At 39.5% G+C, this 23,003-nt stretch overlaps 2 protein-coding genes across 2 annotated transcripts; one reads left to right on the top strand and one right to left on the bottom strand.

The window, feature by feature from the left end:
* Nucleotides 1-13,102: 13,102 nt before the first annotated feature.
* On the bottom strand, nt 13,103-14,568 carry LOC137247856 (mucin-2-like). The gene is made up of 2 exons (XM_067778790.1): nt 14,285-14,568; nt 13,103-14,214 (listed from the first exon to the last, which is right to left on the bottom strand). The coding sequence occupies exons 1-2, from the start codon at nt 14,328-14,330 to the stop codon at nt 13,163-13,165; spliced, it is 1,098 nt and encodes a 365-aa protein (XP_067634891.1). The 5' UTR covers nt 14,331-14,568; the 3' UTR covers nt 13,103-13,162.
* Nucleotides 14,569-19,485: 4,917 nt separating this feature from the next.
* LOC137247855 (cancer/testis antigen family 47 member C1-like) lies at nt 19,486-20,390 on the top strand. Its single transcript, XM_067778789.1, has 2 exons — nt 19,486-19,591; nt 19,657-20,390. The coding sequence occupies exons 1-2, from the start codon at nt 19,552-19,554 to the stop codon at nt 20,232-20,234; spliced, it is 618 nt and encodes a 205-aa protein (XP_067634890.1). The 5' UTR covers nt 19,486-19,551; the 3' UTR covers nt 20,235-20,390.
* The last annotated feature ends 2,613 nt before the right edge of the window (nt 20,391-23,003 follow it).

The raw sequence follows: 23,003 nt of genomic DNA, 5'->3' as shown, positions 1-23,003 counted from the left end.
ATTCAATATACTCTCCTTTCACTTCGATACACTTCTTTGCACGCTAATACAATTTGTCAAATGAGTCGGAAATGTTCTTTTTAGGTTATAGTTCGTCGGTCGTCGCCTTTTGAATGCGGCCAATTGAGTTTTATTTATTTGAGTAAAAATAATTTTCAGTTCTGATTATATTTTTATTTCACTCTCTAGAATTTTATGTTTGTGAGAAAATTGTAGAAGTCTTTTTCATTTTTCGGGGGCCCATAAAATCGGGGAACCCAGGCAACTGCCTATTCTTTCTACGACTATCCGCTTGCAGTTGCTGCATAAAAATCAAAGAGAGCTCTTGCAGTACTCTCCAAACTCCATTCTAAAAGGTACGTAAAAAATCCGAATGTGCATTAAAATGGTTGGTCTGGGTACGAAATAAAGAAAGTTGTATAGAAGAAGCATACTTTGAGAGGTTTCAAAACTAAATGAAAATGATTTTAAAGGTCAAAAGAGGTGCCGTGCAATAATGCCAATGAAATTAACGTCTAGTGGCACTTTTTCGATTTTGAATGCAAAATACAAATATATTCTGATGCATTGTTCGGAATCATGGACGGTGTCGAGAGAAGACGAGATGGCTCTTTTGTGGTGTTCGAGAGAAAAGTCCTCCGGAATAAGAAGACGTTGCGCCCAAGAAAGTATTTAAATCGGCACCGCAGCTTACAAGCAGAGGAGGAAGGAGACCTCCACTGAGTTGGATGAGGAAGGTGGACTACCCTTGGTGCTTCCAGTTGGCGTCAGCTATCGCCAAACAGGGATAGTTGGCATGGTTTGTTACAAAACGGCCAAAATCGCTTAGGTGGTCGAACGCCAATTAATAATGATGATGTTATTGGTGGCGGTGTCCTGCCTCACGCAGCAACCTAGACACTTAGGGAAGAATCTCACGCGTGTCCCTCAAGCAAAAAATTAGTAAAGAAATTTAAATAAAATAACCCAAGTCGAACATGTTTTCAAATTGTCCTCAAGTTGTTAAAAAATCGAGTTACCCGAAAAAGGTGAACTCTATATCCCGATTGGCTGAGAAGAAGCAAAATCAGTGATGCAAAACCCTTTAGTAGGCTTCAGGGGTTTAAGAACTCCTTTGAAATGATCCTCAGCTCATATTTAAGTTAAAGATATATGCACATATGACAAGCGTTTGAAAAATCGCTTTATTTGCTTAACTATAAAATAGGGTCTGAAATGTTAATTTTGATTTACACACTTTATCATTCAGCACCCAAGTCGCCCGGTTTGACATTTCCTAAAGTTGGCGGCCCTATCCAAAACTAGTCCCTTGGAGTGAATTACATTGATTATAGCCTGTCAGCCATGTTTAAATATGACGAACACGTGACGGCTTCTGTTACAAATGTGAATACGTAGGCACATTTTTTAACCAGGTTAGGCTTTGTCCTTCGCAAGAACACTCAAAGTGGTGAAGCAAAAGCTTTCCCAAGACAGACGAACAAATGACCGGGTGTGCTACTATCCTAACGTAGGGGATAGTCGAACTAGTCTGAAAACTGAAGCGGTCATCTATAATGAGTTCTTATATCAATGTTTCGAACAGAGACGTCTGCAAATTTTGGTCTAAAAGTTTATCCACGGTCTTCACCCATGAGTAGCGCAAGGATATCCACTTAGACTGATTATGATTTTGAGGGCGGCATTCTTCGCCGAATAGTTACTTCCTAACGTTTCAAGGTGTTTCTTTGGTGTAGCTCGCCAGTAAAGAGCGACAAAAATATGCGTCGGAAAGTCTTCGGAGCTACACGTAGAGCTTCTAGTGACGTCGACGAAGATATCAGTTTGAAGTAGCAGTCTTGGAAACAGCCGAAAAAAGTGAAAGCGCCCTTTGGCGCGAACAACAATAAGCCCGCATTGATGCTAATCGGTAAAACTATGCAACGAGAGTAATGACTATTAGAAGATAATTGATAGCAACCGTAAGTCGCATTTGTGCGTGACCAGCATTGGAGCCACAAATTAGTTAAAGAAATCGTGCCGACGACGAGCTTTAGAGTTAGCCCAGAACAACAGCTACAAAAGTGTGACCATTTTAAGTATTTCTCCCTTCCTCCGCAAGGAGCTACTCCTAAAATTTTTTGAACCATCCGCGAGATTTCGAGGCAAAAACCCCGGATCTTTCCGAAATGGCCGAACGTCGATTTCCTTAAATACATATAAGCAAAACTTTTCCAAATATTTTTTTTAGTTTTCGTATTACTATCCTTCCAGATACTCATCCGCAACTTTAAGATATTGTGCCAGGTCGTCAAACATACCATTGACGTCAGTAGTATGTTTCCATATTCATTAGTTGTGGACAATGTGTTACTCCAAATTCCAGCCATTCAGTTTCGAGGTTTACTCCCATCACTTTGTGTGTATCTAATAGGCAGGCATACAGAAAGGTTGGGAGCGCCTTATTGTCGGTGCTGCAGGCATTGCAAGTAGTATGAAGAGGGGGAAACTGTGATTCACCTCTTCTCTAATTGCCCAGCACCAAGATGCGCGAGACAACGCTGGTATCACAGCGGGCCCAATTGTCGCCTCCACTTTAACCATACATAACTTAATCTCTTAAACTTGCGCAAGTGGGTATAAAAATTCAAACAATTCTATCTTTTGCTCATTTCATTTTGCATAAATGTTTTATTTATCTTTTTTTGTCTTCGAATCAATTTGTTGTTCACACAAGTATGAATATTTTTGCATGTACTTGACTCATATGTTTTTATTATGATTTCTGTTTTACGGCTGTTAAGTTATTTTAACTTTTTGCATTCTTCTGTTTTAAATTTTGTTTTCTTGTTTGTTGCAAGCTCTGCACTATGTAAATGCTTGACGGTGTTATCACAATTGTAGACGTGTTTTGTTGCTGCATTAACAATTTTTACTTGTTTGTTTGAATATTTTTTATTATTAACTACACATTGTAGAGTTTTTGTATAGAAAATTATTATTGCAGACGGAATACTTTTTTAAATATTGAGTAATACTGCAGTTGGCAGAAATTTAATTATATAATAATTTTGAGTAAATTTCTTTTGTTTTAGATTAAGTTAAGTTAGGTTAGTTAGGTACAGGTAAATTTTTTTATGCCTTTTTATGCAAGCGATATGAGTTTCGTGGTGATAACTGGATAGACCTCTTTGGCGGCATTATTCATTAGGGGGACTCATGTAACCGTATAAATGCCTTATAAAGTGTGTAAACGTATAAATTTATCTAGTTTACGCACGAGCTGTCAAATTTTGTATGAAAAATCATTTACACAATTTGTATAAATTTACGCGCACATTTCATTGTGTAAACGCGGTAAACTCAAAGGAATGCAACCTTGCAGACATTACAGACGGCATTTTCATCAAAAATATCCAACATCAGCAAGTAAAGGCGTTTTAGTTTTGATTTTTCACTTAATCTTGGTATTTTTTAATTTGTATAAGAATCAAAAAATTTTTTTTGTAAATAATACAGCTGAAAAACAATCAAGTTTATCAAGAGTATTACTAGGTGCGTTCATATAACCGCGTGTGTAAATGGATATAATTTTACACCTTATAAGTTTATATGCTATCATGAGTCCCCCTATTATGATTACTAGCGCGCAATAAAATACAAAATTCTCATATCAAATATGAACAGAAATCAGCTGTTTTATAAAGCAATCATCCATCAATAAAAAGAATGGCGCTTGCACCGCCATCTGGCGAATGTTAGCAACTGCCGGTAATGCAGTGTTAGTTCTAATCAAATATTCACAATAGTGCCATAGTACAAGTAAATTTCTTCGTGTGCTCACAATCGTTTATTTTTAACAAATTATTTTTATAAAATATAGCCAAACAAAAGCACTACGACCAAAATTGCGCAAAGCTCGCTAATAGCACGAATCTCCATCTTTACAAGCAAAACTTTATTTATACATTTGGATTCCAAATAAGAGCGAAAAAGGAACCTTCAGATAAAAACAGCAATTAGAAATAATATATAAAATGTTAGAGGTAAATTTAGATGTCGCAAAACATATTGGTAAAAAGTAAGGACATCAGCTAGGCACCTGACACTTTAAGGATTCCTGTCCATCCAGTTACCCGAAGCCTTCACCATATATTATGACGCTTAGCACGCGCAAGAACCAACACAAATAACCAACCATACCCAACAGCTCAAAGCAGTTGCCTAACAATTTGCAACAGATGGACTACTCTGGAGTATGTGTCGCACTCACAGCTGGGGACAATGTCCTGGAGCGCTGGCAGTATTTATATGCGCCTTAGAAGAAGGAGTCCTAAGGGCAATCACCCCAATATGCTAAAAGCAGGAGAGGCAGAAAAGGACCATTAGAAGCTGTAAGTAGCAAATACCGAAACAGTGACAAGTTGGTCTAACTTTTAACTTCTGAAAAGAGCAAACCGGCTATTTTTTTTTTAAGTTTCGCGGTTCCTCATGCGTCCCTATTAGACAGTGTACCTTTATCAGTCTAAACAGTGAGCTCAATTTGGTTAGTGGGGAATCTGGCTCATTCCCCGTCAATCCTGGGTATGATGAGCTAAGCTAAACTCCAAATACTTACGGGAATCTGTGTAGTGAATATCAGGGCAGTTCATATGGTAAGCAAATAAGTAAAGGCATAAACTTCCAGTTTATGTTTCACTTTGCAAACTAACCGTACTGGTGCAAACTAACCGTACTCGTCGGAATCAGCTAGAACCAGAAGATGCTAGTAACGACGCCTACGAACTCATATTTAGCAAAAATCAAACCGATACTTCGGATGTTTTTGCGGCTACAACAACACCAACAACAAAACTGTCTAGCGACAGGTTTATACAGTTTTCGTTTCAAAAATTATTCCCAAGCATTAAGTTGAATACAATGATGACCATAAATATGTATGTATGTGCTCTTTAAAGTCCACAGCGGTGCAAGTCTGGTCTGCCGTTTCATTGATAAAATGATCTAACGATGCTATACAATATGATTTTGGAGTACAAAGCTCTCGTTACTCTTCCCGTCATGTTCTTCATGTATCCCACTTCGACAGCTTTCCAGCGTACAACTGATGTGTATGTTAAGATCAGTCGAATAACCGGTTGCTAGCCCCATTCATTGTATTTTGTCCTCAGATATTACTTTCGGCGTAGAAATTTTTGTTTGCCTGTGCAGCGACATTAAAGGAAATGAATTTGCAGATAAGATGGTAAGTGAGGATTCCGAAATGGTCATAACTGAGGTGCACAGATCCGTAAGATCACTTCATTATCCCCTGAGAATAATCGAGGAACATGAGATAAGGGCGATGGATATACTGTGGACCAACCGGGAGGATTGCGAAGCCTCAACATCCCTATGGCCATCTTTGGATAGGAAAGGAACTAACTTCTTTCTCAAACTAAACAAATCTGCAGTCAGAGTACTTACGGATGTCATCACTGGTCATTGCGCTGCTACACCAATGCTCCGACGGTGGCAAATACAAACAAGCTTCCTCTGCAGAAGCTATCAGGATGAGGAAGAAGAGGAGTCGGCTCATCACTTTCTCTTCCGATGTCCAGGACTACAAAAATTATCACCCAGATATCTGGGCACACGGGTTTTCCACAGTCTGGCAGAGGTTTGGAAGGTGGATCTTTCACACCTTGAGGACTACTTGAACGAAACTCACAATAGATTCAGAAGAACATAATTTTAAACCGAAGGTAAAGAGGACTTCCTCAGTTCTATTTGCATGATCATGCTAATTCCGTTAAATCACGGACCAAATAATTGTACTACTAACTCACATGTTTGCGCTACGCTTGCAAATACATTCCTTTTCCGAAGTTTAGAGTCCACAACACAATCAGTGGAGTTCTGATATGATGGCGCTTTGTAGAATCCCTCTCTCATTGACTTCCAATTTTGCGGATTCTATATGCAGAGGCGAATCTATCCAGTTTCCACTAAGTGCAGATAGGAAATCCATTGTTAATTAAACTCAAACTATGAACTTTGTTGTTACAGGTTAATTGTGGAGCAAGGCCTCACATAGACTGAATGTGTCCATAGTGTTATCAGAATGTGTTTGACGACCAAATATAAGAACCCCAATCAGGTGCCAGGACATATGTTATAGAATAACTCCGTCCTCTTGGCATATACTCAAAGTTTTCTAGGACCCAGCTTAATTGGTGTCTCGAGATTTGGCAACTCTGCCGCCCCTAATAGCTGGCGCCTTGGCCTGGCGAGCGCAGAACATGAACACAGAACGTGCTCAACCGTTTCTTCCTGCAGCTCACAGTTCCTTCACTTGATGTTACTGACGAGGCCTAACTTATAAGCATATGACGCCAGAAGGCAGTGTCCAGTTAGTATGCCCATCGTGAGGCTTAAGTCTTCTCTCTTCAGGGATAGGATCCACTTTGTGAGTCTAATATCGTAGGCTTTGCACATGATCTTAAAAATTTTGCAACCCCGCGCTTTTGTCCACGTCTTTCCTACTTGATGGATCATATGCAACTCCTGTCTCCATTTGATTTCTCCCAAGCGGATTGGGACGTCTGTCGTCGACTCAGCCTTTCCTTCTTGATGGGCAATATACAACTCCTGTCTCCTTTTGACTTCTCCCAAGGGGATTGGGACGTCTATCGTCGACTCAGCGAGTGCTGCACCCTCCTTTGCTAACTCATCGGCCTTTGCGTTACCTTCTATCCCTTTATGACCGGGAACCGAGTAAAGATGTATGATCCGGCTTGAGCGAAATGTTTCCAATGCTTCTTTGTCTTACAAAACACTTCTTGATGATGTTCTGTGTGGTATTATTGCCTTAATTGTAGCGTGATTATTAATATATAGACTGCAGCTTAAGCACGCGTCCTTCACTGCTATAATTTCCGCTTGAAAAAACGCTATAGTAATCTGGCAGCCTGTAGGATCTACTTATTTCTGGGTCGACACAGTAAACAGCAGACCCAACCCCTTCCATTAATTTGGAACCATCCCTATAGACGTGTATAGCATGTTCTGCCACCTCTGCACCCCGGCATCAACCCTCCGGCTCAATTTTGGTCCCAATATTTCGCTCAAAGCTCAGGCACGGGACCATATATTCCTTTTGCCCGATATTAGATGGCGCTATACTGCTGTGGCCATAAGGCCTGCACTCAAGCTGCCACGAGGCCTTAAGCCTTGTTGCCGTGACAAACGCGATGTTTTTGGCCGTTAGGTCTGCAGGCGGGATGTGTAGAATGGCATGCAATGCTGTTGTCGGGGTAGTTTTTAAGGCTCCCGTTATACCAATCATTGATACCTGCATACCCTCTCAAATTTTTTGGTATACGTACTTTTTTGTGTCGCTGTCCACCAAACAAGAACCCCATAGTTAAGTATGGGTTTGACAATTGCCAATGAGAGAGTTTGGGTGATAGGCCCCAAGAGAGCTGAATGTTGTTAGGCATCTGCCGCTTATGATGACAGAGACGTCATCTGCATATGCCGTAAGCTTGACTGGTCCGCCGTCGAACCGCCTAAGCAATTGGTTTATAATCAGCGTCCACAGCATTGGTGATAAAACCCCACCCTGTGGCGTTCCTCTGTTTACAGATTTAGTTGCCTCGCACAGACCCCATTGCGATGTGATCATTCAGCAGCTTAGCATGGGTAACTTACGAAGTCCTACTCCTTTTGCTCGAGCTGCTTTGGACATCCGTGCACCTTCACTATCTTACCGAGAGCCAACTTCGCAATGCAAGCGTGTAAGCTTCCAATTGATTGGTATGACTACTTAGCGCTGTATTTGTGGCAACTGTAACATCTGGCGTATGAGTTGTGCCACAACATAAAAAAGGCGGCATTTAATTGAGTCTGACCAGCAATACTCAGTCAAACATACAAGCCGACACCTACACTACGAACGCATACACACACATTTACACACTAACCGTCAAACATAGCCATAAGCAGTGCCACGAAAAAGTTAAAAACGGAAGCCTCAAATGTGACTGAAGGTGATTTGCAGCACGCCGCAGGCAAATAATGGGCGAAAGTGAAATGTGGCATGCAACCAAGCAGACGTGCAGACGTGCGGCAAGCGGCATGTGACATGCGACGTGCAGAGGATATAGATGTTGCAAGGTTAATGTGCGCACTGGGATTATTTGTGGATTAAACACACAGACTGCCAAAAATAAATGAGAGAAATAAAAGTTGTTAGTTTGTGTGTGCCGGGCTGGCAAGCGAGTTTCCCCTGTATTAATTCCCCAATGAAGCGCGTAGTCGCTTGTAGGCTGGTTGGTGGGGCAAACCAATGTGTTTGTGTTGGAGATGAGCTCTGTATTTCTGAATATCGCATCTTTTCTCAAAATTCCATGGCTAAATGATTTTGTTTTGCGGGTTAGGGTGGATAATGCCTAATCCAGCATAATTACTGCCGTCGCGGAAACCATGTGTCCGTTTACTAAAAGCCCCCCTTTTTGAACTGTCGCTCACCCCGTGACCGCTTTCACATTACCCCAGGATGGCATTACATATTTCTCTTTGTTTAGGAGCCTTCTGTTTATCCTGCCTCCAGATCCCGCTTCTTTGCTCTGAGTGTGGTTTATATGAAATTGCCGATTTGTTACCACACTTCTGGGCCGCTCAGCATTATCGACAGTGATTTGGCTGACTCGTCCTCGCCTGCATCGCCGTAATCGAACTTAAAGTCGTCTCCCTTTTTTATTCTGTGCAGGAATTTTTTTGGAGTATCCGTATCCAAAGCTCATTTGCGTAATTTACCTCACCAAAGTTCATCCTAAAAGTTTCTTCCATGCTCTCTTTGCTAACGACTTCCATGCGTCCTTAATCCGTCTGCTTTATTTGTTCGCCTTAACCTTGGTCTTTCCAGTGCGTATAGCTCGATGTAGATTGTTCCGTGATGTACAGTAACATTGATGATGGATGATGATATCCATCAGCAGATTCCTTTTTATTTCTGTTAGTCTTCTGATTTTTTCGTCAGCCTGCTTAGCAACGATACCTGTTTAGATGCCTTCTCAGTCGCATGTTGAATTTGCGTCCAGTATGTTACTCGGGAGTCTAAGTAGTTCACTACCTTCTTTGATGTTATATTTACGAAGAAGGTTTCAAAGCTAAACTCTAGCGGTGTTTGCTTTTTGTAAGCAGTATTACCTCTATTTTTCTGCTGCCAACTGGAGTCCACGCAAGTTTAGCCACTCCTTTTGCGTATCAATGCCAGACTAAGCTTTATACTTGCTTCTTCTATGTGTCGGATTTTCATGCTCCTTGGACACTCTGATATTTAAGGTTTCGATAACTGATATTTCTTTCTGATAACATCGATGTTGCCAGGGTAAGTGTTTTCCAGCAGCTGCGATACCTGGTGTTAGGAGCCTTTCAAAAAGTTTTCCGGCTTGGTCGAGCATTCATATTGGCCAGTATACCAATAGCGAATTCGGGCCACCCTATATTTTGCCAACTGACACATGCTGCCTCTTTTTCCTTATCTCGGGGAACAATCCGTCTTTTTCATGGCCTCCTGCCGCTTTATTGTTTTTCAAGCTTCTTACCGCAACTTGTAACTCTGCAGAGGTAAATGACAGAGGGTCTGCAAGCGTTCTTATGTAGATGTCACTATCTTTCCTTGCTTCGTGGGAAGGGAAGAGTGATTTTAATTTGTTATCCATTTTAGCTGCGCCTTTCCCCAGTATCGGTATGATGGTCTAAATCTTTTTAGTAAAATTTTGTAACCCAAGCCCCAAGGGTCCCTGTCAACGTCTTCTCGAAACTTCTCCCTTTTCCGTTTCTTGCTGTTAGTGATAGCGGCCTTGAGGTGCATTTCTCTTTCTTTTATGACCTTAATTCGGCAGTAGCTTATCACAAACGTCTTGCCCTTGTATATTCTTCACCTTACCATACTGGTATCGGTCCCGATGCCCAGATTGATATTAATTTGTGTTGGTGCTATAGTAGCTATATGTTCTGCATGCTTTGCTTAGTGCTCATCGCACAGTTTCCTCCTTTTCATTTGAGGATTGTTCCTAGTGGCAGCCCTATGGGGGTTGGTAATGATTAGTTTATGGTGGAAATCTGCCAGCTTTGTCGGCGAAATGTATTGGGGCATATCAAACCAAGCCCAGCTCTCCTGCCACACTTGGTCGGTGATTGTTTACTCGCAGCAAACCTCTCTAGGTAGGCGATTCACTATCTGTCAATAGTGACCCTGGAGGTCTGAGCTTGGCCGAACCCAAGCTAACCGAAGATAAAAGATTTCTCAGCTCGGCAGATAGGTTTCTGGAATGTGTACATGCTGACGTTAGATTGCAAGTTTGGTGAGACACGAAAATCTCATTATCGGGATGACTAAAATATTTGGTTCTGCGCTCATCTTCAATTTTCTCCCACCCACCTTATTTCATAGTATTACAAAGAGTACACAAAGTCTACCTTTAGGCGCACAGACTGCACATCTTCACACAATTGCCACCGCAACAACTACATTTTATTAATTGTTTGTAAAGTTAATTTTGTGGCTTCGGGTTTCATTTGTATAATTGTTGTAATGAGCGGAAATTTGTAAATGCCCAAAGAGCAGAATTTTTAAGTATTTATGACAAAAGTTGCTTTAATATTCGTTCGCCGTCAAAGCTCGAGTGGGGTAGAGTGTAGTTTGAAATGGGTTTCGGAAGGTGATTAACTTACCATCGTTGTTAGTTTATACAACCGACCCGTTGATTGGTATTTTGTATATAACGCTTGCTATAAAGGCCAAATGTCATTTCAAATGTAGCTTAGGCGTCTACACGAATCACCGTATTCGCTGATGAGAGATTCGAAGAAAGTTAAGTTATAAAAGGCTTTGCATTTCTAAGTCAGCTGTTAGGAAAGAGGTGCGTGCTTTGTTATCGATCTTCGGTACGATAGTTAGACGTAAGTTTAACTTTTTTTTTTGGAACTACACAAAAACACGTCCAGAGAAAACATCATAACAGCACTCAGAGTACATACCGTCCGCGGTACTGTTTCGTATTTCTTTCACTTTAAAGATCTCAGGTGTTCCCCTCTTAACTCAACTACTCCAAAAGCCTCGTACTTAATCCTAGCGAGGCATGGCTGAAGCTTAGTAGGTGCTCAGCCGTCCCATGCACCTATAAACAAGATGGACAGGTTGACTTGTATTTTATCCTCGTCACAGTCATGTGTTTATACCTTTTGAAGTAACCTGTCAACAATCTTCCATCTTAGCAGTAATTGCAACCAACGCGGCTCAACTTCGGTGATCAGTAAGTGGTGCGGTCGTTGGTTGGCGTTAGATGGTCATGGTAAAGTCAAATCTTTCCCATGATAGTTGGGCTAGTACCTGTGTGGTGATATTTTTTAGAACTTAACGGATAAATATCAGGTAAGGGGCTATAAACACTGCTAGTTTAAGCTAAATTGAACTGGACGGTCACTGAAAACATAGACTGAGCTTGTCCGTAGTGTTACCTGAATTTGTTTGACTACCACACAGGAAATATCCAATTAGGTACAATGATTTATGGTACAAAATACCTCTGTCTTCTCAGCAAATACTATAAGTCTTCTAGAACCTAACTTAATAGCTGCCACAAGATCTGGAAACCCTGGCGACCCAGCAGCTGGAAACTGGACTCGCGAACACGTGCTCAACAGCTCCTTCCAGCAGCACGTACTCCCGTCATCTGCTGTTAATGACGCAGCATGTGATGCCGGAAGGCATTGTCCTGTTAGTATGCGCATCATTAGCCTTAACCCTTCTCTCTGTAGAGATTTGATCAACTTTATGAGTCAAACATTGTGGGATTCGCACATGATCTATGAAATTTTGCAGCCACGCGCTTCTTTCAAGCGGATTAGGAAGCCTTCCGCTTATTCACCAAGTTCCTCGCTCTCCTATGTCAACTCTTCGGCCTTTTCGTTACCTTGAATCCCTTTAAGGGCCGATTAATGGTGACTTATAACCACAAAGCCATAACCAGATACAACAACTGATCGAACCTACCTTATGGAAATCAATGTATGCGAGTAATACTATAACGCTAACGCCATAGCCATAACCTAAAAATATTTGAGTTGGTGAATTTAATAACTTTTTGTAGATTTTCTTCATTGTTTTGGATACGTTGTGACTAAGAGACTTATTTTTTGTGGAATATGTTTGTCATTTTTGGCGTTTTCTTCATTTTTATGAAATTTTCACGATTTTTAGGTTAAGGCAGCATTATTATTATCACATTGAGATGGTTATGGATATGGGTATGGTTACGACTATGGCGTTAGGTTTAAGGAAGTTTAATTTGGCTTTTTGTGGTCGGAAAGCCAGTATAGATCTATGTCCCATGTTCAATACTAAGTTGCATACCAGGACAATTCTTGATAAAGTACTGTGTGAGATTATTGCCTTAATGGCGGCCTAACTATCCATATATAAATATTGCTGCGACTGCATCCTAAGGACGCTTCCTCCAGAATATCATTTGTTTTCTTCATGGCTGCAAATTCCGCCTAAAAAACTACAAAGAACTGGAAGCCTGTGCTATCTACTCAATTCTGGATCGACACGGTAGGCCCGACTAGTGACGTTAATTCGGAACCATTGGTATGCACTAGTATAGTAGCAATCCCCACAACTTTTGGAGGACTTTCTAGTACTACAAGAAGAAGAAAAAGACCGGTAGGCAATTCCACGATTTTGCATTCTTCACCAGGCACATATCTTTGAGAAATTTATTTATGAAAAGATATAAACTTAGGCAGCGCTATGACTGAGGTATCTGCCCAGCGGAACGACTGGCGCGAACAAGAGGACGCGCCTTAAGAATTTGGACATTCCAAACAGATTTAGCTGTAAGTAAGGCAATGAAGCGAAGCTACCTCGGTCTGAATATCATAGAATTATGAATTTCTTCAGAGTTGTGTGCATTGTTTGGGCACATGAATGAAGACTCAGACCACTAGCTTGGCCTTTTGGAATTCGGAAAAACATTCTAAAGGACACGATTGGGAGTCCTACACTGGCAACCCCCCCCCCCCCCCAAAACCGACCCTGTCACTTCCCTTTTAAAAAAAAGTACATGATCCGTACAAACATTGCATAAAAAATTTTATTTCAAAGTTTTTTTTTCCATACGTAGGCACAAAATTATGTAATTATCTTTTCATCAGAGCCACTTTGACCACCACTTTCTTCAGCGCGATATGGCGTTTCTAGACCAGACTCCACATCATCAGTATAGAGGTCGGTTTGTGTGTGCTTAAACGGCATTGATTTTGCCTTTTTAAACAAAGTTGCAGGAGTACAAGTCTTTGGAATAGACAGAACAGCATATCCACGCGCTATTGTATCATCGAGGGGCTTCTTCGTCGTTGGATGCCTAGATTTAAATCTATACTTTAAATACTTCCATATCTGTTTTGGGTTCTTTATAGTTTGTCGCGCTAATTCTTTAATTTCAGCCGAGCTTATTGGTTTAACTAATAAATCAGGGTTTGATGGTTGGGCTGCTTCTATGGATATTGCAGACCACGATGGCTGATATGGCAGTGGTAAAGGTGTTGTCTTTTCAGGTGACGAAATGTTTTTCGATGCCGGTTGTGATGGTGTAGCGGAGGGCGTGGTTGAACGAATTTGCTTATATGTGTTACTAGGGACAGACCTTGCGTATGCCTGGGGTTGTTTTGGTATTGGCCGTGGGCGATATAACACTTTAAATTGTATGTCATTTTCTTGCGTGGGTGGCGGAGTTGCAGCTTGATTTGCATCTGCAGGGTTCGTGGGTACTACAGGAAGCGCGTAGTAAGTATTTGCTGTTTGAGCCGACACACGTCTTATAGAGTCCAACGTTGCAGGAAGTGTTGCGGAATAATTTGGTGGAATTGAAGTTGGTGCAGGATTCTCAATTACATTAAAACATGTCGCGGGGTTTAACGGTGTTAAAGCATTCAGAGCAGATGCAACTGTAAAATAACTTGATCTCGTGCCATTTCGTGCTATCACAGTTATGCAACGGGGAGCTGAGGGAGCCAGAAGTTGCAAAGTAGGTGGTAACAAAGAGGCAGCGTCATGCTGCAAAGCAGCTGACTCCGCTGAAGCAGCTGCATATTGTGGTGGTGTTTTTGATGGTAGTATTGCAGCATACGAACCCTGTACACCGATCTGTTGCAACTCATGCGTATGGCAAGCTGGTAGAGCAACTGTAAATGAAGTTTTAAGGGAAAGGGTTAAAGTAAAGATTTCGTAGACTTTAAGAAATGTTTAAATTACCAAATGTAAGCAAAATGCAGCTACAAAAGTTTATGCCAAAGATCATCTTTGTCTCTTTCAGGCTCTATTGAGCTGACTAGCAAGCTCTCTAGACCCAATTCGCCTTTCTCGCTGTAAGCACTAATTTCTTTGTTGTATTAATTACAATGTTTTTGTTAGCGCTCAACTTTGCTTTCGTCTACTTGATAGCCAGACGTAAACTTTAGTTGAGTCAAGCTTGATTGCTGCTGCCATTTATTAGCTAGAAGTAAGCCCTTGGCTTTCGATTTATTGTATGATTAATGTCTTAAAGTTAAGTCGCTTATAAGCAGATTTTCTCATTTAGTTTTTGTTTGTTAGTTCTTGTTGTTGCAATGAATAATCTTCTTAGGTATTGTAGGCAGATACAGAGCTTTGTGTACGTGCTCATCTTATATGATTTTCTCAATCTTATGCAACTTTTGCTAAAGTGCGTGATCTTTTATTAGTAGTTTTATATAGAAGAAGATAGCCTCATTTTGCTATCATAAAATAAATAACTAGGCCCAAAGCAGCAAGTCTTTCGGAAGCGTTTGGAATGTAGTTAGCGGTTAGCCAACGAATATCGTAAAGCCGTTGGAAATATCGTTTGATTAATAGCTTATTGATTAAGCAATAATTCGTCCGAAATCTAGTCCAGTCATCGTAACGAAAATCTAAACGCGGATTCGAATTGGAATCTTTCCAGCCTTCCACTTAGTTTTGCCTTTAAAAATGTGGCTCTGGACCATCTTATGTAGTATTTGTCTGAATACCATACCAACCGACGAAGGGAAAAAATTCTCCCCCCAGCAATGGGAGCACATTCGTTGAGCTTACTTATTCTTCACTTAACCTTTAGTCCTCCGATATGAACTTGGTGAGGAACAAACGAGTAAAAACTTCCTCCGCTTTAAGATAGTCATTCCGAGCTACTTACATCGCATATATATGTAACTTGCATTACTTCATCTTACCATCCCCTCATCGATAAAGTTCCCTCACTGTGTGCTCTCAAGTGCTGGAGAGGCTCAAAGGTTTGTGTGATGAAATAGCTGCCTAACTTGCGCAGGCTTCAAGTATACACTATCGTTGGTGAGTTTTTCTACTTCTAAGCCGAGTATCGCTAACGATATGCACCAAAGCGAAGTTCTTCGGCATGACGTTGATCTGCACACCTGTTGTGTAGACAGGAAACACCTATGTACATCTCTTTGTGTGAGAGCTTTAAAAAGACGTAGGAGTGCCGCTATCGGAAAACTGGTATCTGTTGGCGTATTGAACCCTTAATATGCACCAAAGCGAAGTTCTTCGGCATGACGTTGATCTGCACACCTGTTGTGTAGACAGGAAACACCTATGTACATCTCTTTGTGTGAGAGCTTTAAAAAGACGTAGGAGTGCCGCTATCGGAAAACTGGTATCTGTTGGCGTATTGAACCCTTAAGTCAAACAATTTAGCCAACCACCAGATAACATCTCACACAGAAGAGACTGATAGACTTACATCGTGTCTCAAATTATGCAATTCAAATGTTCTTAGAACAAACTTAAGGCATCTGACCGATCTCGTCATTATTGGTAGCAAAAAGAGCTCACTTTTATCATGTTCAAATTTTGGTAAGTGCCACCATATCTAAGCTGCAACCGTTGCAGTGTTTGTAAAGTCCTTTCCTAACATATCGAATGTGCCATGTTTAAGTCCCGGGATATGTTACATCTAAAACACTGTGCAGAGAAAAGCACACCTCAAATCGGTGCATGGGAGTAGTCTCTTCCGAGGCTTTAGATAGCAAGTTTACTATGCGAAGGTCCAACAGGTAGTCACAGAAGGTCGCAGAGTGTCGTAGATAGTCGCGGATAGTCATTAGCCTCAGTGATGTGTGATGATTGCTTGTACAGCCAAGTAGCCTTCAGGATATCTTCTATAAAGGAACAGAACCAAGTAAAATTTGAAAAAACGTTTTTCTAATCTTATAATGTCACCTTTTTCGGAATTTGAAGCCAGTATCTCCGTTGTGTAGGATACCATCACACCACGGCGGCCGGCAATTTCACATAATACAGTTTCAAAAAAGCTTGAAATAGGATGTCATGTCATTTGATTACTTCGTTCTTATGTTATGGGATTGGCTATTAAGTGAAATCACAAGATACATATATGATAAAACTTTATTGAATCTTTTATATTTGAGTCTTTCATATCACATTTTATGATATCACATTTGAAGATGTCATACTTATCACATCGCATTATACGAAATACCCTCTTATGATATCCGGCCTTATTTTATCACAACTTGTCATATCTTGCGACATCAAATCTTATAATTGCGCACATTATTATCTTATCGTATCTTTTTTTCTGTTGGTTTTCAGACGGTGTATAATTGAATTAATTAATTTTAGAGTTAAATCTGTTTTGCCGTTATTGCATCTTTGCAATATACATCAATATCTTATCTTATAAAATTGCATTTCACGATATTACAATTTATCCCCTCACATCTTATTATTTCACGTCTCTGACGCTTTTCGACCGAAAACCTGCTGCCACATACATCAATATGACATGTCATTACATCACACCTTACGATATGGCATTTTATTATATCACATGTTATCATTTTCCATCGTTCACAATACTTTTTTTAAAATCGCATCTCATTTCTAAACGGTTTTATTTAGGTTGACTTGACAGGCTGCACGGCTGCACGGCCGTTGTGAACGAGTTTTGTAACTGAAATCTAAGTAACTTCCCGATAAGCTACAAGCTTGAAACTTGGAATATAGTTCAGAACCCGATGACAGTGCAACAATAAGAAAAAAATCGCCGCTAGGTGGAGCAAGGATCGAGATATTCACAAAAATCGTATTTGTGGTCCGATTTGGCTCATATTTGGAACACATAATACATACAAAAATTGAAAGCGACCTATGAAAAAATCGCCGCTAGGTGGCGCAAGGATCGAGATATTCACAAAAATCGTATTTGTGGTCCGATTTGGCTCATATTTGGAACAAATAATACATACAAGAATAGAAAGCGACCTATGAAAAAAATCGACGCTAGGTGGCGCAATGATCAAGATATTAAAAAACGTATTTGGGGTCCGATTTGGTCCATATTTGGAACACATAATACATATATGAATAGAAAGCGACCTATGATGTCGGATTTGGCTCATATTTGGAACAAATATTACATACAGTCCGGTAGAAGTGACATCAAATTATTTTGGAGTTGGGGGAGGGACAAGCATACGTGGCGCAGAATCGAGTAAAGTCTTTGGAAGGATTATGTATTGAGGACTTAGATTGTAACAAATTGTAAGGAAAGAGTCCTTATAATAATGAGTCACTAAATGAACTAAATAGAATGAGAAACAATAGGCAATTAAATAAAGACTAAAAACTTGAAAATAAAATAAATAAAAAAAAGGTTTTAATAATTTCGGAAAAATTTAAACAACGTGACATCAGGACGGACAAGGCGACAGCTGTTTCGATTATACCTGGTAAATCTCTTCAAAGCCTTTTCTCCCGGGAGTGGCAGACGAACCCGCACTCCTACAATAGTTGCAATGGTTACAAACGCATTCAGCTACGTCATACCTTAGTTGTTGTAAAGTGTTTCCCAATTGCCTTCTTTCGCATATATTAATCTTATACACATCACATATTTCGTATGTAGTTATGTGTTAAAGTTATGGATGTTGAAATAATGTGAAATAAAATAATTTAAAAAAATTTTTTAAGTTAAACGGTTTTATTGAAAACAATACTTGCATGAAATAATAATAATACTAAAAGCTAGAAAATAATTAGGTAGGTCCTAGGTACTAGTCATCACACTCCTCATTAATCTAGGGCGTTGATCAGACAATTAAATAAAAGCGTTCAATCCTCAAATTTCTATTGATAATCATAAGTAAGACCAACTGAACCTTTATAAGGTTATGCTACGCCTCACAATTTTAGAAATTTCACGCGCCCAACGCTTTTATTTAATTGTCTGATCAACACCATAGATTGATGAAGAGTGTGATGACTAGTACCTAGGACCTACCTAATTATTTTCTAGCTTTTAGTATTATTATTATTTCATATAAGTATTGTTTTCAATAAAACCGTTTAACTTAAACATTTTTTTTTAAATTATTTTATTTCACATCTTATCGAATCACATTTCAGGAAATCACAACTAATGTTATCGCAACTTATTATATCACATCTTATCATACTAAATTTTCCGATATAACTCTTAACTGAAATCAGATTCTATGATATCGCACCTAATCACATCTTTCGATATCCCATCTTAGATATAACATCACATCTTATAACATCGCATCTTATCATAGCACAATTTATGATTTCACATCTAATCATATCTCATATCATGATATCATTATTTCATTTCTTATAATATCGCATCGTATGATGTCAGAGTACAGTAGCTAAAGAATATGTATGTATTGCAATGCTTTGGCAACAAAACATATCAGACACATAACATCAAATGCATTATCACAATGTATGCAAAGCAATAATTACATATATCACATGACCAAATATCAAATCATATAAAGTATATTATGGTTTATTCCATTAATAACTCAGCACATGATATCAGGTCATATTACCACAGATAACATCATTTGAAATATTGGTAAATGAAATATGCATAAACTTCAGCAAAACATAATGATGTCAACGTATCGCATCATGCTATATTTAAATCACATCGAATGCATTTTGTATGTGATTTCTCTACAGTTGAACTAAAATTAACAACAATTTGCATATGCATATTTTTATAAACGTTTAACCATTTCTGAAGAAATTTTCCGTCAAACATAACATATCGTAGATATTTTCGCGAAATTTTACTTCATATCTAATGAATAATGTGCATGCGGTGATGTTAAGGTGCAAGATATATTTTGTCTACATTGACGGGCAATATCCACTTGGATAAGGCATACAAAAATTAAAGCAGTGTGGAAGACGATGATAAAAAGTCACCGGGAAATGAATATACTTAAAAAATGTTGCCTATCTAACGTGCATTCGCTTAACGGTACATAACTATTGAATAATTCAACTGAAATATCTATAACAAAAGGAAATGCCATGTCCGCTGAAAACTCAGACGTGCTAATTAGCTCGTTGTGAGTTCTAATTTATCATATATAAATACAATTCAATTTGTTATTTAAATTAATATAATTTTATTTTTCAGCGACCTTCAACACAGACGCTTAACAATGTTCCAAAAAATAGTTTATGCTCCATTGCTGGTTTTGGGTAATTCATAGTTATAAACAACTAGGTGGGGCGCACCAACCTAATCCCTTTTAATTTCGTTACAGTGTTACTTGCAATCTCCGAAAGTCAACCACTTAGAAGAGGACTAGGAGTTCTCGATGATACCATTGATGTCTTCCCGAGGCTGCAGAAGTCAGCTGTAGATTTGGGTAGTGAAATTGCAGAGAAAGTAGCAACGATAAACTTGAAGGACGACGCCCCGGCAGGCGTAGCAGAAAATGTAGAGAGCGAGGTCAAAAAAGATGCCAAACACGATGTTAAAGATGGCGCAGTAACTGGAACAAAGGCAGCCGAAGAGCCAGTTGCAGAAGATGAAGCGGCCGAGACTGAAGGCAGTGGTGCAGGTGCTGCTGAAGTCAGCGCTGTTGAATCGACTGCAGTTAAACATGATGCAGAAAGTAATGAGACCGCTGAAGAAGGCAGTGTTAATACATCTAAGGATACAAAAAGTGAAGCTGAAAGTACGATACAGAACGCCGCAAAGAGCGAGGAAAAGAGCCTAGTTGACAGTGTTGCTGCAACTATTGATGAAGATCTAAAGGACAAAGTGGATGATATAAGCGGTGTTACAAGTATTGAGTCGGATTCAGCTGAAGCGCTTGGTGTGGAGGCACTAATTTGAGTCATTCGTTTTTTCTGTTTTAAAAAAAGAAAACTGGTTTGTGAAGGTAGCATAATAGGATAAGTATAGATATGCTCATTTAAAATTTTGGATAAAGATGTAGATGTCACTAAAATCTAAATTAGAAATAAAGTTTTATGTGATAGCACGGCAAAAGTGATGTTTCCGAGTGTTTAATGAAAAATCCTTTACCAACGCGTCCAACTTAGATCCATATGAAACATATCCAACAACACCTTCCCGCTTACTTCAAGATTCCGTATCGAATGAACAAGAAGATTCAACGTGATCTCAAGATGGTCGGGCTAATATTTTTACGGTGCTAGTTTCCGAAACTCACCGGATCTTTATCCAGCAAATGGCCGCCATTATCGACAAAGCTCTCCTAAACCTTTGGGGAATCTCCTTATCCCTACAAGAAGAAAAATATTGTGGAAGCTGTAAAGGTATAAAATTTATAACAGCTCTGAACAACCCCTTAAATCTATTCTCACCTTTGTGGTTGCGTGAAGTGAAAGGCCTTAAAAAAATATCTGCAGGGCGATTTTTTTAAACTTGACCGTCTGTGATGATAATCACGAAAGCAACCATGTTCTATTGAGAGTTTATTCAGGCAGGCTGTAACTCAAGTTTTCCACTTTTCTGCACGGCTGCAGTCCCCAGTGCGCCAAACCTTGATGTTGGTTCTACTCCAAGAGTACTATCTTTTTGCATCTTTTCAGCAGCAAGCGTAGTCAGTATTAACTTCAGATCTCGATAAAACATGATGAATTTCGCACTTTTGCAATTTTATTGCAGCCTACCAGATTGCGTGACTATCTCATACCTGACTTTGGTCTCAAATTTGCTTTCATAAGGTGGTCCTCGTATCATCACCTCCCACAATTTAGCGGTGTAGAGCGTGTATATATGACTAAAGCTAAGGGTTTCTTTTTCTCTCTCGAAACTGCAAAGGAAAACTTAATAATCTTACATCATTCCATGTATTTTACTTTAAACCACCCAATATAAAATGTATATAGATCTCTGGAAGTCAAATGGCGCTCCCCCTAACACAGATTTGCCCAAAGCCTCATAACAGTTCCAAGCGGAAGCTCGGCAGATGCACGGAAAATGCCTTGCAAACACAGCCTTTTCAAGCCAGCATGAGCAATAAACCTATTACCTACAGCTCTTTCCTAAAGTCGCATCTCTGATCCCAGCGAAACAGAAAAATCTAAGCCGCCTTTCCATCCCAGGTCAGGGAGGGCAGTAAATTAACAATACTGCCAGCTATGTTCTCCGGACTTTATAACCCCGATTTATAGTTACACTTAAATGCAGGCATATCTCATCGCAGTTATGTTGCTGTCGCCATTTTCTGACCATACTCTCTCCATCTATTTACTTGAGATACGCATAATTGTAAAAGCCATCACGTCGTCTGATAAACCGACAAGAAAAAAATAAATTCTGGCGAGCCCTATCGCAGGCAACCATCGCACGTAGAAACTTGAACGTTGAGTCCTATACCTATTCCTATGCTATAACGCAAGAAACGATGCGACTTAATCCGCCAGCCTTTGGAAGAACAAAAGTTTCATTGAAGTTGACAAAAAGATGGCACGTGATCGTCTACTCATTTATTTGTTTCTTGCATAGAAACCTCTTTTAACTGAAGCTGGGTTCCATAATGAGATGTTAGTTCGGATATCTCCGATCAAATGGAAGTAGTTGGGGGCTGTCGCAGGAGCTATCATATTGCGTAGCCTAGGTTCTACATTGGAAAAGGGTGTTGGAGGAGTAACAGTAGCGCATAAACCATATTTATAATCCAAAAAGCTGTTAAAATTTAAGCAAAAGTTCTTTGATCGGCAAGGATTTATTGCAAGTCGACTACAAAAGATACTGAAGAAAACAGGCACTGAAACCTTAAAGACTATCTCCGAAGAAATGCTAATCAAATTGAGGGCGGGACAGCAGACAGCCATACTTGTACCAACAGCGCCCAAATATGAGCTTTCAAATAAATCAATCAAGGGGTGCGCCTTTTACATATGGGGGTAATTGACCTTTTTATACTCAGCTGAGTAGAGCTCACAGTTCCTGGGCACTCCTTTCAGATCGTTATTTAAAATGAATGAAATCGGCCTATAACCACGCCCACTTTTTCGATGTCGAAAATTTCGAAAAACCGAAAAAGTTCGATAATTCATTACCAAAGCAGAATAGAAAATTAGTAAAATTTTGGACAATGACTTTTGAAAGAATGTATCTTAAAAGTTTTGTAAGCTGTAATTTCGCAGTCGTTGAAAATATCATGATGAAATTTGACAGAAACGTTTCTCCTATTACTATATGTGTTCTAAATAAAAATTAGCAAAATCGGATGACGAACACGCCCACTTTAAAAAAAAATTGCTCAAAGTAAAACTTTAACAAAAAATTTAATATCTTTACAGTATATAAGTAAATTATGTCAATATTCAACTCCAACATGTGTCTCCAAAGCTCTCAGCTGAGTATGTAATGTTCGGTTACACCCAAACTTAGATTTCCTTACTTGTTTATCATTGCATTCGTTAAGCGAACACACTTTCCCTCTATTGCAACTGACAAACTGTCAACCAATTGGTATTTCAAGCTCGACATTTTGTGTTCGCAATTTATCCTATTTTCGTTTATCCTTCTAAGGTACATCAATTCCCTAAAGTCTGCCACTCCACATCAAAAAACAACAAATCAAGCGAAATATCACTTATGTATCTGACATCGCTCGAATATGTTACT

Source organism: Eurosta solidaginis, chromosome 4 (assembly GCF_040869045.1).
Source record: "Eurosta solidaginis isolate ZX-2024a chromosome 4, ASM4086904v1, whole genome shotgun sequence".
Lineage (NCBI taxonomy): Eukaryota > Metazoa > Arthropoda > Insecta > Diptera > Tephritidae > Eurosta > Eurosta solidaginis.
This window is presented reverse-complemented; position numbering and strand designations above follow the sequence as displayed.

Excerpts from the sequence above, each read along its gene's own strand:
- LOC137247856 (XM_067778790.1), bottom strand. The coding sequence starts at position 14,330 with ATGATCTTTGGCATAAACTTTTGTAGCTGCATTTTGCTTACATTTG. Across the intron at positions 14,215-14,284 it reads CTGCATTTTGCTTACATTTG|TTGCTCTACCAGCTTGCCAT; the intron begins GTAATTTAAACA and ends CTTCATTTACAG.
- LOC137247855 (XM_067778789.1), top strand. The coding sequence starts at position 19,552 with ATGTTCCAAAAAATAGTTTATGCTCCATTGCTGGTTTTGG. Across the intron at positions 19,592-19,656 it reads TGCTCCATTGCTGGTTTTGG|TGTTACTTGCAATCTCCGAA; the intron begins GTAATTCATAGT and ends ATTTCGTTACAG.